At 42.0% G+C, this 14,956-nt stretch overlaps 1 protein-coding gene across 5 annotated transcripts in view; it reads left to right on the top strand.

The window, feature by feature from the left end:
* The window catches only part of akap13 (A-kinase anchoring protein 13), a 100,061-nt gene that overhangs the window by 59,492 nt on the left and 25,613 nt on the right, over nucleotides 1-14,956 (top strand). For 3 of the 5 annotated variants that reach the window (XM_084541950.1, XM_084541949.1, XM_084541948.1), the window contains 8 exons: nucleotides 2,086-2,432; nucleotides 4,562-4,609; nucleotides 5,928-5,990; nucleotides 6,934-7,111; nucleotides 7,586-7,688; nucleotides 10,187-10,229; nucleotides 10,477-10,588; nucleotides 14,485-14,644. In XM_084541950.1, the coding sequence (XP_084398076.1) occupies nucleotides 2,086-2,432; nucleotides 4,562-4,609; nucleotides 5,928-5,990; nucleotides 6,934-7,111; nucleotides 7,586-7,688; nucleotides 10,187-10,229; nucleotides 10,477-10,588; nucleotides 14,485-14,644 (1,054 nt within the window). The remainder of the gene's footprint in view (nucleotides 1-2,085; nucleotides 2,433-4,561; nucleotides 4,610-5,927; nucleotides 5,991-6,933; nucleotides 7,112-7,585; nucleotides 7,689-10,186; nucleotides 10,230-10,476; nucleotides 10,589-14,484; nucleotides 14,645-14,956) is intronic. The other 2 variants (XM_084541951.1, XM_084541952.1) reach the window with 2 other exon arrangements.

Genomic DNA, 14,956 nt, shown 5'->3' with positions numbered 1-14,956 from the left:
TTACCTCTGCAACCCCTCCTATAGGGATTATATACAATATATGAAGCAGCTATTTTTCTCAGTCTGTGCTCGTTTTTTTATTTATCAGCACCCCTTGGCTGAGATGCCAAACATCTACTAAGCATCATCTTAAGCCAGCAGCTCTACTCGGCTGCTGGGAAGTGCAAGCCGTGGTCCCTGCTGTCACTCTGCTGCCGTTGAAAGTCTCTTTGAAGCAGGCACCCTTTGGTTAAAGTTGAAATACTCATATCTCTCAGTTTCTGCTGTGTTGAGCTCTTGACGCTGGCTCATGGTAATGTGAACCGCACTGTATGTTCTGTTTGTTGTGAACAACAATGGACAAAGGCAGCGCAGAGAACATCAGCTTTTCTGGGAGTCTACAGTACGATGCTCAGGGTTAGGACGCTGCGGATAGACAGTGATCGGCAAAATGCGCCATGAACTCCAAAGGCTTTGATTTCAAACAGACCGCAGGAGCTAAATTCTGAAATAGAGGATTAACGCCTCTGCTGCTCTCTGTAGGGCAGCTGTCTTTCTTTTGCGAGACACAAGACTGCGAATGTAGAATAATGGGCAGAGAAACTGTCTCATAACTCTAAAGGTCATGGTATTGATCTCAGTGGCACCTGAGCTGAACATGTGTCATGTGCCCTTGAGCAAGACTGTGTTACTCGGATGCTCGTAAAGTGTTGTGTTTAAGGACATGAGCATCGTCCAGAAGCCTGCAATATAAAATAAAAGTCCAAGATTCAGGCGAATCTTTCTCACAGCTCTAAAGCTAAAGTCACATGACTGAGGAACATCCACTGCAGTCACATGCACTCTCAGCGAGCTCTGAGCACACACACACACACACACACACACACACACACCAACTCATGCGTTCTCTCACTCCCAGAGGAAGTTGTGTCTGCAGCATAAAGCAGATCTTTCATTCCCAGCTCTCCCAACAGAAGCTGCTCTATGCTCGGCGCTCACACTGCAGCTGGCAGCACAATAGACCCAGTTAAAGCTCACACCTACAAATTAGCTCTAAATGGACTATCCCAGACCTGTGTATGCGTGTGCATGCAGGAGCTTTTTTTTCCCACCACTCCCTGGCCATAGAGTCATTTTACCAACACTCTTTGTTTTCATTGCTTATATTACAGAGCTGTCATGTGAGGTGGAACATGTCAGGGAATCCCAGCTACTTTGTTCACATTTCCGACTTTCTCAACCACGTGTTTAGCATTTTGAAGATGCTTATTAGTTTATAAATACACTACTACAAACTGGAGATCGCCAAGACAGGAATGTGACGTAGAGAAACAGACTGTATATCACCTAGAAACATTTTCCTGGGAAAGGTTTGTTTTCGTATGCTTGCTATCATTTATTGGCTTTTGTTATAATGTCAGTGTTGCTATAAAGTGGCTCTGGCTCATTATCTTTAAGCCCTGCCATTTGGTCCTCATTATGGCCCATTCCTCTGGGTTAAATAGCTCTTCCAGGCTTCTCTTAATTCATGTCATGCTTCAGTGAAGAAGTGCTGTGGGATATTGAATGTGATGGCCTAGGCAATTAAAAATGATTTGAGTGACACCTGATGCATTGTGTTATATTTTATTGAATTTTTATTGTGTATCTGCTATGTTCTGTCCTTCAGCTGACAGGGGTGGGGGGGTGTGGTGGTAAAATAACAAAATTAGCTTATAGATTTTAAATATTCCCCTGTTATTGTCGCTGGATGACCAAAGAGTTATTTTCCCATGTTTCAAGGTTAAAGGCTCCGCTTCCTGTGTTGCTCTGTGAGCTTTACACTGCTCGTTGAAGTTCACTCTCCATTACTCGGTTAAATCTGGGATGGAAGTGAATACTTTAATAGGATGCAGCTACTTTTGCACATGTCTGCTTCCTGGTATAATAACTCAGCATTTCGTTACAGTTTGGCTTGATTTTGAATCAGTGATTTGGTTGTGCATGATCACTTTTAGGTGGAGCTTCTTCTCTTTTTTTTTATTTGACTTTTCCCCGTTGATGCATGATGTTGGCCAGAGATGCTTTGAAATATGACCAACGTATGCAATTATTTTATGTCCACAGAATGATGAACCAGTGACAGGAGGAGACAGTGCCAGCGAGGTTTCCGTCTCCTGCTCTTCCACAGACGACACCGCCAGCGTCGGCCCGTCCAGCTCCAGTCCGGAGGGCAGCCAGGGCCTGAGCTGTAGCTGGAGCCCAGAGGAGGGGATCCAGGCTGGGGCTACTGTCACTGGAGGACTGGACGCTGGAGCAGGAGAAGCTGAAGAAGAGGCCAAAGACAGAGTGACTGAGGTGCCGCGGCGTTCCTGTATACTCCGGAGCAGCCTCCGCTCCCTGTCGCCTCTTCGCCGCCATAGCTGGGGTCCTGGCAAGAACAACGGAGGAGACGCAGACATGAACCAAAGGAGGTGAGAGTGGGAAAGGACTGGATTATATTAGGTTCTTAGGATGAAGAATTTCTAATGACATTAGATGGAGATGGAAATGTGAGTCTTTTGTCATGACACTGGCTGCTGGTGTAAGTCTGGTGTCAGTCAGTAGATGTCAGTAGATCTGATGCTGAGTTTGCCGATGCCACTCTTTCTGTGCCATGTTGAGTGTTTCCTCTTCCTGCTGTGAGCAGCTGTGTTGCCATTTGTCTAGTGATGGTGGAGAGCTTCAAGAATAGTACACACAGATGCACAGACACACATGTCAGCTCGAACACATATTCACCCACTTCCACACTCGTCTGCATGCAACGTGTACAGTCATCATGACTGAGCACAAAATAATTCACATTTGCGGTAGCCCACCAGCAGAGCTAAGACAGCTCATAGCAGCTAAAGCGCTTGGCGACACTTTCTGCCATCGTCACTCGAGTGGTTTTGGTGCTTAATAATTACATGTACCCAATGCGCTATGGGTACAATCTTATTGTGTATGTGTTTGTTTGCTTTTGTGTCATGGACATGTCAAGATTTTGCAGGTTCCATAGGTTCCAATGCTTACTGCATTCATTTTCCTTTCTTTGTACAAAACCTTAAGGAATTAGGGGGGCAGATAACGTCAACAGCTTATCTGCTTAGATTTGCCTTGAATTATCTACAATTTAAACACAGGTCATCACGTTTTATAGGAAAAATAACATTTGCTACATACGCTTCTTTGCTTCCTTGTCCAGAGTTACTGCTAACAATAAATAAAAGTGACATAAGCTCTGCTAAAGCTTTTGATCCATTCAGTCGACATCGACTCCGTCCTCTGTTTGGCATCCCTGTCCTCCGAATCAGCTGTTTGTCTTTTGGCACAGAGGAGCTAAAATGTGAGCTGCCAGTCAAAGTGTCGCCAGCGAGAGTGACGAAATGACAGAAGTTTAATGGATACAAGGTGATCTGTGCAAGATCTGTGGATTGTTAGTTGATTTAATTAAGCTAAGTTTAATACACCGATGATGATTGTGATTTAAATAGCTGTCTGTGGAGATTACGTATCAGTAAGTGTGCCAGAGCTTGTTGCCAAAAAATAGGAAGGATAGTCAACCTAAAACAACTGACAGACTAACCGTGACAGTTTATAAAGAGATGGACTCAACATGGGGACATCTTGCACCATATAACAGGTATTGATGGAGGCCGATCATCAAAACCTTTTGTTCAAGAAGAGGACTAAGAGACTAAATGAAAGCGTGCCAGAGAGAGAAGAAAAATAAACCCAAAGTGGAGAAAGAAAATATGTGGGACACATCAAGCTGATAAACATCTCAAATGCGGTCGGTGTGAACGTTTGAAAGAATGTGCCTGTTCTCTGAGATGCTTAAGTCACACGCATCAAAAGCCCCTCTAAAAATTGAGAAGATGGTGCATGTCCACTAAACACGATACTATCACCAGCAGACTGTTGTGTTAGTTTAGCATAGATTTGAAAAATAGAGCCTGGTTATGTCGAGGGGTAAGGCCTTTAAAGCTCACTAACTAAAGTTTAGGTTTGTCAGCACTTTACGCTGACAGTGACACTTTAAATTAAGACATGCATGCAAAAGTGTGAGCAATGTTCTTGCTTGTTAAATTCATTGAAAACAGACTGTAAATAACAGTTTGTGGTATTGCGCAGGGTTTCATAAATGACTGGAGTAACCTTTATAGAATTCAAACTTCATGTTTGGCCACCAAACAGAGTCACTGTTGCTGGCACAAAAATACTTTTTTGTCTTGAGCCAGACTAACTAGGTTCCCCCTGCTTTCAGTCTTTATGCTAAGCTAAGCTGGCTGTCTGCTGGCTTTAGCTTTATTTTAATGGATCGATATAAGAGTGGTATCAATCTTCTGACGTAACTCTGGACATGAAAGCAAATCCTGACTGGTCAAAATGTCAAACGTTTCCTTTCATCTTTTTCCTGAAAACGTATCTCCAAAAAAAAAAGAAAAAAGAAGAAGATTCCATTTTCACTTAAAATAGTTTTACTCAGTAATGTTCTTGCTGACGTGCCGCCCTCTGAAATCCCATCCCATCTCACCCATCCTCCACCACTTCCTGTGTCTGTCTCCATCACCTCCAGTTCCATTCGTAGCCCTGGTGAGGGGAAGCCGGCCTTTCACAGGAGAAGGTATTAATGCATTCATCAGTTCATGTATTGTTAACACCGACGTGCAGTTGCAAATTAATGTAGTCTTGGCCTTGGATCCCCACCTTTTTAACATATGCTTGCTTGACTGCTGCTGCATTCTGCTCCATCCCTGCAGGCAACTGCTTTGACAAATGTTGCTCTCCTTTCACCCTTGTTGGAATGTGCACGAAATACTGTGGCAAATAGACGGTTGAGGCTGTGGTGTTTTGTAGCGCAGTGGTAACAAAAAGCAGCCACACAGAACGAAGATCTGAAAGTATTGGCAAAAGATTGAGAACAGAGGCTTTTTTTGGTGCAGTACGTTCCTGTAGGGAACATTTCAAGACTATAACGCCAAAATAGAACTTGTTCTAGCTGTAGTTGAGTTTTGTTGACTGTCCTTTGAACCAGATGGAGGTTGAAGGAAATCATGTAGAAGCAGCCAGCATCTTTCACCACCATTGATTTTAATCCAGAAAGTTCTTTCAACTTTGTAGCACAAGTCAAACCTTCACCCTGGAGTTTGTTGAATATGAAAGAGTCTTGCATTTGTAATTGAGCAGAATGTCCACATCCATGGAAGGCTTCTTTGACTTTGTTAGGGCTGATGGTAACAGTCACAAGTTTGTGAAGTAGGTGTGCAGAGTAGTTCTATGAGTGCATGCCCGAACAGGCTTTTTAAATACATAGGAAATAGAATCTCACTGTTTTTAACATAATTACCATTTAGTTTTCTGTTGGATTTTGAATAATTAAGATATTTTCTGAGAGGAAAATGTATTCATTATATATAAAGCACCGTCTGGTGGACTGACTATTTACAAATAGTCCAAAACATTAATGTAACTTGTTGGGTGAAATATATTCTGATAGCACTATAGCCGGGCTTACTTTAATTATGACCCTCCTCTACATTTATCAGACTCTAATTAAGAGATGTTTCCTACTGGCCACTGTTACAACCATCTGGCAGCATCTGTCAAGTGCTAGTTACCACAGCAGTGGTTCCAACAGTGCTATTGAGCCTGAATTGCATACTAACAACGTAACATAGCTTCAAGTTGATTTCATGTCTACAACTAATATTTCTACAAACCCGTAGGAAATAAACTGGGACTGATTTCCAAAGTTTATTTTTCCGTATTATGAAATGTCCTGTTATACGCAATCAAGTTTCTTTGTCCTCCTCCATCCCTGTAACTCCCTGTTATCTGCTGCTGCGTGCTTCGCTGTTAGTCTGTCACACTTGCTTGTCCATCTTCCCATCACGCCTCTTTATCTCATAATCTCCTAACCGTTCCACCTCACTTTCTGTTAGCATCAGCTGGTGCCATCCTGATCCCCCCCACAGCAACGATGTGGATGTAGTTAGTTCCCTCAGGTACAGTGTGTTAGTGTGTGTGTGTGGTATTTTCTTTTTTGCCCATAGGACATGCACTCCTTTGAATAGGGCATATTTACATGATGTCTGATTTGCATTTGTCGTTGTGGGCGTACATGCCTGTTTTTGTGGGCGTGACTGCCCTGCACAGTCAGTCAGTCGGTAGCTTTCTACAGGGGAAAGCAGCAATAGCTGCTGGTGTTATTCATGTTTCAGTATGGAGGACCTTCTGGCTCTATAGGATAGTGTGCCATAATACTGCCAAGAAGGAGGCCTTAATATGACAGATATAGTCATCTACATTTACAACCCTGAGGATAGGTGAGTGCCGCTCCACACTGGTCAGTTATAATCACCAAATCATGATTCTTTTAGTCCAGTTTTAGTTAGTGGTGCTTGAACGTGTTGGTCTGATGATTTGCTAGATAATGGAGTGCCATAGAAAGCCAAGGGCTGGAGATAAGAGAGATTTACTGCTGGAGCTTTAACTATCACAGAGTCTGTCCTGAAGCAGATAGAGCCGCAGATCTTGCAGCATAGCTCATCCTGAAATGTAGCTGTAGTTTTCCTCTCCATAATCATTGTATTGGATTTTTCAAGGCCTCTTATTTCCAGTCATAGATCGATGTAATTGGGTGTGTAAATCAAAGCTGCAGAGCTCTCTATGCCGATGCTGATGTTGGAAGTCATTTGCAGCAGCCTCAGCTGTAAATCTGCTCCAGAGCCCAGTGATAACTCAGCTGACTAAACACTACGCAGGACCAGCTGCATGTGTGTGTCTGTCAACAGGTGCAAGGTGTGCGTGTCTTTGTGCGTATGTGTTTGTAGTTGCGTGTATCCAGAGAGCTTAAATGAATTGACCAGTGGAGTGTGAGTGTGTACAGTACATCATCGTAATTTCCCCCCCATTGAGGTCACCTTTGCCTTCTGTTTGTCCACACAGTTACAGCCTGGAGGGACTCAGTGGGGTCCAAGAAGAGCTGAGGGGCCCCATTACTCGGGGGCCCCGTATCGTGGAGCCTAGCAGGATGCCCCGGCAAGACAGTGATGACAGAGGCTCCCTGGTTTCTCTGACAGAAGAGCAGGAGGAGAGGGAGGAGTGTGGCAGGCAACATGACCCGGTCAGTTCACAAACACGCTTGGTCTTGAGGGGCCTCATGATCCCCCCCTCAACACACATCGACTTTGTCCTTTAGATGTCAGATCTTCATACTGGCACGCAGTCAGCCCTGAGGGATCTTCAAAACATCCTTAGCCTGATTCATGAGAGGAGAAATGGATTCGTAAAGCTTGTACATAAACAAGACTTATAAACAGTCAGGGGAAATTTGAGTCTTGACAGTTTGGGGATTAGTGAGAATTAATAATTTTCCGCAGGCAGCTTTACTCTCTTCTCGTTGAATTCAAATCATAGTGAATTATTGTAACATTAAAAATTAAAAGTCTGTGTTTCACTTTTTAGTTTAATCACTCCGGTTTCCGCCAGTTTTAGTCACTGGTAGTGTTTAGCTCCACTGTATTTCTGCCGGGCTTAGTGGTCTTTTTTAACATTGTCATGCACTAGTTTTTATTCAACTTTGTGTCTCTTGCTGCAGAAATCAAGGCGGTATCGCCCCCTGCGAAACAGCTGTCCTCCCATGACCCAGCCTCTCACCAAGTCTGTATCCATGCTAACCATCAGCCAAAGAGACACTGATGGTGAGTAGCATCACGTTACAATCGTGGCCTTCTTATCAGTTGATTATCTTTTTTATTCTGCTTTAAGTTCTCACTGTATTAATTTATAAACTGATCATTCTAAAAGGGATGAATTTTCAATTTGCCTCCAAGTTTGTGCATGGCTTTTTTTCCTCATCTCTATCCAGTCTATGTCAAACTCAAGTGCTAGAGACCCAGCGAAGTGCAGCGTTGACTTCGAAGTTGTTGAGATGAGCAGTCATTATCTTTTGGCTCATTCATCAGCGGCTCATTCAATGTTTTTCTGGTTGTGATGAGTGGCTCTCGAGAAAGCTTCAGTCGGCCCATTCCGAATAGGCACATCTCGAACGAATGCTGCATGAGTTTCTAAAATCAGAGGGGAACAGAGGGCCGCAATCATTTCATAATGTGATAAGAAAGTTGGAATTCATTATTTTTGAGTATCAGTCTCAGCACTGACGGAGAAATAACTATAAATGAAGGTAGAAAGTGCCACATAAAGTGAGTAACGGTCTAGTTAAAAACTCAGGTACTGCAGCTGAATTGCTGATGTTACATTTCTCAGTCTCTTTATAAGTTATTATTTATCAGGTGTTACCATGCCTTTGCTGCTTGCCATCCCCATTCTCGCTATTAGTTTATTATCAAAGTTACTTTTAATAAATGATCAGTGCCTGTTGTGGTTCTTTCCTCCGTGCCCTCAGCTGTGGGACGCCTGAGACGTAAGAGGCGAATTTCCTTCTCTTTCAACCTTTCCCCCATCCTCACCAAATCTAAGTCTCAATTCATATATGGCGACTCCTCATCTAGCGATGATGAGGATAACTTGAGTAAGTACAGTGATCTGTAATCATAGCCGCTGTAGAAAATAGATGTGATTATAGCTGTTATATCAGAATAGCTGTTCCCGTTAGAGCCCTGGATCTCCCCCAAATGACTGCAGCCTTTTCACTATGAGATAGTGCAGGCATTGGTGACGTGTTCCGCCAAGGAGGGTCACACACAGTGCAGATACACACAAGTTGTGCTTTGTTGAATAAAAGCCATTAATATCCTAGACACACCCGAGTGTAATGCACTAGTAGCTAGCCCAGTACCAAGATTGAACTGCCCACCTACGACTCTCTGGAGGTTTCAAAAAGCTTCCTGGAATCACACAAACAGGAGTGGCAAGGTTAGCTGAAGGAAAATTCAGCTAAACTTCAGCACAGTCTTTTAATGTTTACAATTTTCCACTGAGCGCTTCATTTAAGCCTGAACACAACTAAATGCCGAAGGCCAGTGAAGCTCAAACATCCAGCCACAACAAACTTGTCATATGGAAACCACTAATTACTGCTGATATTAAGCCACTTGCAGTGTGAATGTGCAATTACAATACGCTTGTAGCAAAATCGCTGGTGTAGAAAACCACCTTTCACCTAGGCAGCAGGCACTGTGCTAATAATTCTCGCTGATGACACTATCCCCATTTCAGCCCAGTATTTAGGCGACCTTTATATAAATTAGCCTTTCTTTCGTCTTTTGGCAAAAAACGAAGCACAATCAGCAGAGAAACAGGAAAGGAATCATCATAAACGCTGCGAGTGAACTCAGGTGGACCTTTCTTCCCTCCAGATAAATGTGAGCTTGTCACCTTTAGTCAAAGACAGTGACACGGCCCTTTCCCGTTCTTATCTGTGAGAGGTTCCCATTAGTGTCCTTTGTCTCCTTGTCTGCATTTCTAGCAACACAGTTGGACCCAAACATTACCCTCATTATCCTGGTTTGGGTTTGACTGTCTGATGCAGAACATTTCCTAATGAAAACAAATACATATTATATTCCGTTTCTGCCTCTAGAGTCAACTAAATCCATCACACTAGATCATTAAATTAAATAAAAAAACATCACCAACATTCTGGCGGAAAAAATCCAAATTTTAAATAATAGATGAGCCTGGCCAAGTAGCACACCACTATGGTTTTGTTTAATAAACTAAATCTCACTGAATAAATGTAATGTAGTTCGGTATTGAGACCATAATATCTAAAAATAAATATTGAATTAAGTTTTGAAAGTTTGTGGCATTGCATCTCTGTGCAACCAGAGGTTCTCTGTGAGTTGGTGTCCTTACAGCAGCTATTAATGGCACTGGATAGAAGGGCAATAAAGGTTCAAGCTTTTGGCCTTGATGCTCACCTCTTCTCTGTGCCGCAGTGAGTTGGTCATACGAGTACACCTAAAGGTTAAATACCTCGCTCAAGGGTCTCCTGCGAGGACATGACGGCCTTCTGGTCAAAAGACTGCTTCCCTTACCATTAGTCAGTGAAGTCATACACTTGCTGTCTATTCAGGGAAAGCTGGGCGACCTGGTGGTTTTTGTGGTCGACCCTACACAGAGATTTTCACCACCCTAATTATAGTGCAGAAGGAAGCGTTTTCTTAAAAAAAAAAATCGATTTACCACCTCTTATATCCTTGTCAAACTGCTCACTTCCTCTCTTGTTTGTTTCCAGGTATGAGGTCGTATTCCAGCAACTCTGGGTCACTAGCATACAGGTCAGTCCAATTCTGCACATACACAATACACGAAAGTTGTTCTTTAGGTTTTCACTGCTGTTAGGACCTTTTATAGTCCTATAAAGAACAGTGTGGAGAAGCAGCCACTATAGTGGTTCCATGGGGCCATGAAACCATTATGGTGCTGTAAAGAAACATTTTAGAATGGGTCAACAGGTATGCCTTGTGAATGCTGCCGGTGGAGAATACAAGTAAATGTCTTTGTGTGTGTATTTGTGTGTTGCAGTATATCAGAGGAGGAGCCTGGGCCTCTTCGCAGCGACACTGAAGGAAAGGGTGCGACGAAAGTCAGCCGGACCTTCAGCTACCTCAAGAACAAGATGTACAAAAAAAACAGGGTGAGTGAACACTATGGTAAAATCTGGACAACCAGTCAAAGAACATTTACTAAACTCTACTATATACTCGTTCTCATGCTGTAGCCCGTAATGTATTCAATCATACATTTACGAAATAAATCTAAGCTTCTTCCACATGACAAAAATCATTTTTGTGAAAATTAATTGTTTCAAAAGGTACACAATTACATGTTCAATAAGAATACCATTTCAGTTCTTACACAATCCAACAAAAATTACTTTTACAAATTCGTTGCGAACCAAAACACTATTAGAAAACAACAACATAAATATGAGATAATATATGAATAATGAATAAATACAAATTAAAATAGGGTTGTCAACTTCAGACAAAAAATGCAAGTGGCTCAACAGATAAACACTTGCTGTTGTCATTATTGAATGTAGTGTTATATGACCATGCCTGTCAACAAGGCAAGTATCGGCCAGTAGGGCTGTGCAGACGATAAATCTGTGCCTCTAGGGTCAAAATTCAGCCACCTTTTGTAGCCTTCTCCTTAAACATCTATTTGTTAAAGCAAGGATGACTGAACATCAGGCAGCTTTGCAGCTTCACACTGTTCTACATTCATTCGCTTGCAGGCATTCACGCTGGGATCTGCCCTGTGCATCTTCTTCTGTTGGCCTCTCAGCAGCCCCAGTCAAACAGCTGGGGGTTATCCTGGGGGTTGTCTTGCTTTAGGGCAAGTCAGTGTTGCTAGTAACTTCCTCCCTTCAGATTTCCCCAGTAGGGTTGTTTTTGAGGCTCTGGTCACAGAGCTGAATCTTGTTTTTAAGAAGTGGTCAAAGTCATATTACTTTTTCATAAATGTAAATTCAATTCAATTCAGTTCAATTCAATTTTATTTATATAGCGTCAATAACAATACAAATCGTCTCAAGACGCTTTACAAAAACCTGGCCTGAAACAGGTCATTTACCCAGAATGTGACTTTTCCTGTGAGAAGCAGTCGTCATTTCTTACGTACATAGTGAGTAATGAGAATCCTCTTGTTATCTTTCTACCGGAAATCACCACATGTAGTAGTTTTAGTATTACGTTTAGAGATGAGTATGTTCAGTCTTTTGAGATTGCAGGTGTATTATACTGTACTGTAGAAAGCGTACAGCTTCCAATATGTAACATTTTGAACTAATGACAATGACCTTAACAGTGAAAGCCATTTATTTCCGTGTCCTCAACAATCTTTCAAAAGGTCTCATTTAATTTACAGCAGTACGGACACTTTTTTTCAATCTTGAAGGCTCTCTGCTGACTTTACTCTGCTATAAACTCAGTGTGATGGTTGGGGCTGTAGATTGCGCCATAGTAGTCTGTTAAGGCATTTTCTCGTGCACCCTGACCGACCTACTCATCTTAGGATGCTCATCTTAGATGTAGACTTAGATAGGGAAATTGCTTCGTCACAGTAGCTTAGCTGCACAGAACCACAAGTAAAATAAAATAAATAAATAAATAAAATAAAATTGTATAAGCCAAAATGTACAGAATTAGCATATGAACAAATGTATGTAATAGAGATGGAAGAATATATATTATATACATAGCAATGATAGAAAGGTGCAATAGTGTCCATTAACATAAATAACATCTACTCATCTTGGTTAAATGTATCATAAATGAATGAATCGTTTTTAATAGTTAATCACCTATTGCTTGACATGATTGCATTGGTGTAGTTACTTTCATCATTAGGACCTGGTGTTACATTCCTCCTTAATATACTAAAAAGAAAAGTGATGTAATAATGAATAATTCTAGGCCGTATGTGTCTTGCTCATCTTCCATCACTTATAGCTGGTATTATAATGAAATGAGTTTTAAAGCTATTTCTACAGCCTCGAACGAATACTTCCTGTCTGGGTTTAACTTGGGCCTAGAAATGTCAGTGTGTAAACATGCAGCACTTGCAAAGAGACACCGAAGGAACAGGAACAGGAAGTAAAACAGGAACACTGAGTTGGCTGTGGGTTGATAATCTCTTCTGTAACCTCAGCCTTCGCTTTGCTATTAAAGTGACAGAATTCAGAAGGACCTGCACCACAGCACCACCTTGTCAAAGGTCAAAATTATTGCCACCAGTGAGTCTCTGATGTTCAAAACGGATTCAGTTCAACTCCACCAACAACAGACAGTCACACACGACCTTAAAATGAATTACTGTGTTGAATTAATTAACAAGATTTAAAATAAAGAGTTCAAACATCATCTTCTGATGGTTAAAAACATATTTTTTGACTCTTGGTTTGTTTGGCTTCACGGCACAGATGGACTTTCTGCACTGTGTCGAAAATCTCAGTGTTGTGGAAGGGGATCTAGTTTGTGCAGTTTTGAAAGAGCGTCTGTACCAGAAGGGTCGTTGCAGAAATAGCACCTCCTGCAGCGAGCCAGTCACTTCCTCATTGCAGCTTTCCTGATGGAGCCTCGGTGCTGGTAGTAACTTCAGCCGCTCAGCCACAACCAGGGATGTTATACAGGAGATTCACAGGGAGCCACGGGTTCTCACTGAGATGGAAAGGTTGGCTGGAGGTAGGGTTAACACAGTGTTCTGGTTTCCAAGTTAAATTGAAGTGAAAGAGGCTGTCACAATATCATGTTCAAAGTGACTGGAGTTCCCTTCTGGGCTGAAGTCGTTTTCCAGTGAAGTCGTCGTCTGTTAGAATATACGTCTTTTTGTTTAAATCTCTGGTTTAGATGACACAAGTGATTACTTTTCCTGTTGTGAATGCTTGTAGCCAAAAGATATTGTGCTGAGAATCTTTTCTCCCTGTGTCTTTTCCAGTGAGTTGGAACAGTTTTTTTTATTTATTTATTTTTATTATTGTTGTTTTTAGATGTTAACGAACATGATATCTAAAAACTGATTCTGAAGCCTCTAATTCATAAAGTTTATGGATGTTTTTCACCACTGGGCAGACGGCTGTTGTTGCAGGAAGTGAGAATGAATGCTGTGTGTTGTAATGTCTGTAAAATATTCTGTGGTCCCGTCAGCCTTTTGCTATCTTGAACAAAATGAGCTCTAGTATGTCAGAGCTTTGTGGTCCTCTCAAACCGAGAGGCCTAGGGCTGGCTATTAAAATGTGCTGGAAAGCTCCATTTTTCCATTTCCTCTGGGTTTGGGTGGAGGCTCTGTGATGTAAATCCAAAAGAATAAGAGCTCTGTTCTTCTCTGCATCACTTTATGGGATTGTGATTCATCTCAGTGTACAGAAATGACCAGCTGCTGAGGATGACCTCGCTCATTCATGCAGATGCAGCAGAAAGACCGCCCTGTTGTGGAAATGTCAAAGATGTTATTCCCAGACAGTGTGTCTCCGTCAGTAGTCATACAACCTGCAGAAGTGTCCCCCTGCTCAGCCGTCATATGAGCGTTTGAAAAAGAGAAACGAGACAGTGTGAAAATGTGTTGCCCGGCTAGCGTTCATTTTCAACATTATAAACACCGACTTGTAATCTTCTTCAAAATACCAAATCGTCTTAGCAGGAAAGTCCACATCTCTTTAACTCGGCCAAGCCAGAAAAAAAGTACCCTAAACAAAAACACTCTACATTTAAAATAGCCCCTTAATGAGACTGTTTGTTGTCAGCATAAATAATGCATCACTTAATATGCAAAGCCCCCTGCTGTGTAGTACATCCGAGTAATAATGCTGCTCTGCGGGGTTCAGATTGGAAACTAACATAAGCAACTGCCCAAATGGTGAAACATTTTGTCAGTGTCTGGTATGTAAGTCTCTACACGTAACCAGGCTTCACTTGGAGTCCTGCTCTTTTCTGAACTTCTAATTGGATGGTAACAAAATTCACGTAATTATAGAAGTAAGGTTCATTGTGGGGTTGTGTTCTTAACTATCGCAATATGTGTCTTGTGCAGGAAAAGGAGCGAGATAAAAAGGAGAAGGACAAGGAGGGCAAGGAGAAGGACAAGAAGACTGTGAATGGTCATCTTTTTACGCCAGTCAGCTCAAACCACGCTGCCCAGTGCTCCCAGTGCAATAAAGCTCTCACCAACAAGGAGACTTTCTATTGCACCTGTGAGTACCTTTGTCTGATTATTTCTTTTCCGATGCACGCACTCATATTTTGCCTCTGTGTCTGTATTTTTTCATTTGTTTGTTTTTTAAAGTGCTGTGGCCCTTATTTAAAACATTTCATCCTATTATAATTTCATTTCTAATCTAACACACTCATCTGTGGGCCTTGTCAGAAACACGCAACGCAGAACTTACAGAAAAGAAAGCCTCAGTGGGTGTACATCATCAGCCATGACTCATGCACTGCAGCAGGTCATGGCAACTTACTTTAAAAGCTTAGTGAGAATATTTGGACCATTTACAATCAGAAAT

Source organism: Chelon labrosus (assembly GCF_963514085.1).
Source record: "Chelon labrosus genome assembly, chromosome: 3".
Taxonomy (NCBI): Eukaryota; Metazoa; Chordata; class Actinopteri; order Mugiliformes; family Mugilidae; genus Chelon; species Chelon labrosus.
Note: the sequence above shows the minus strand (reverse complement) of the source record. Positions and strands in the feature narration are given on the sequence as shown.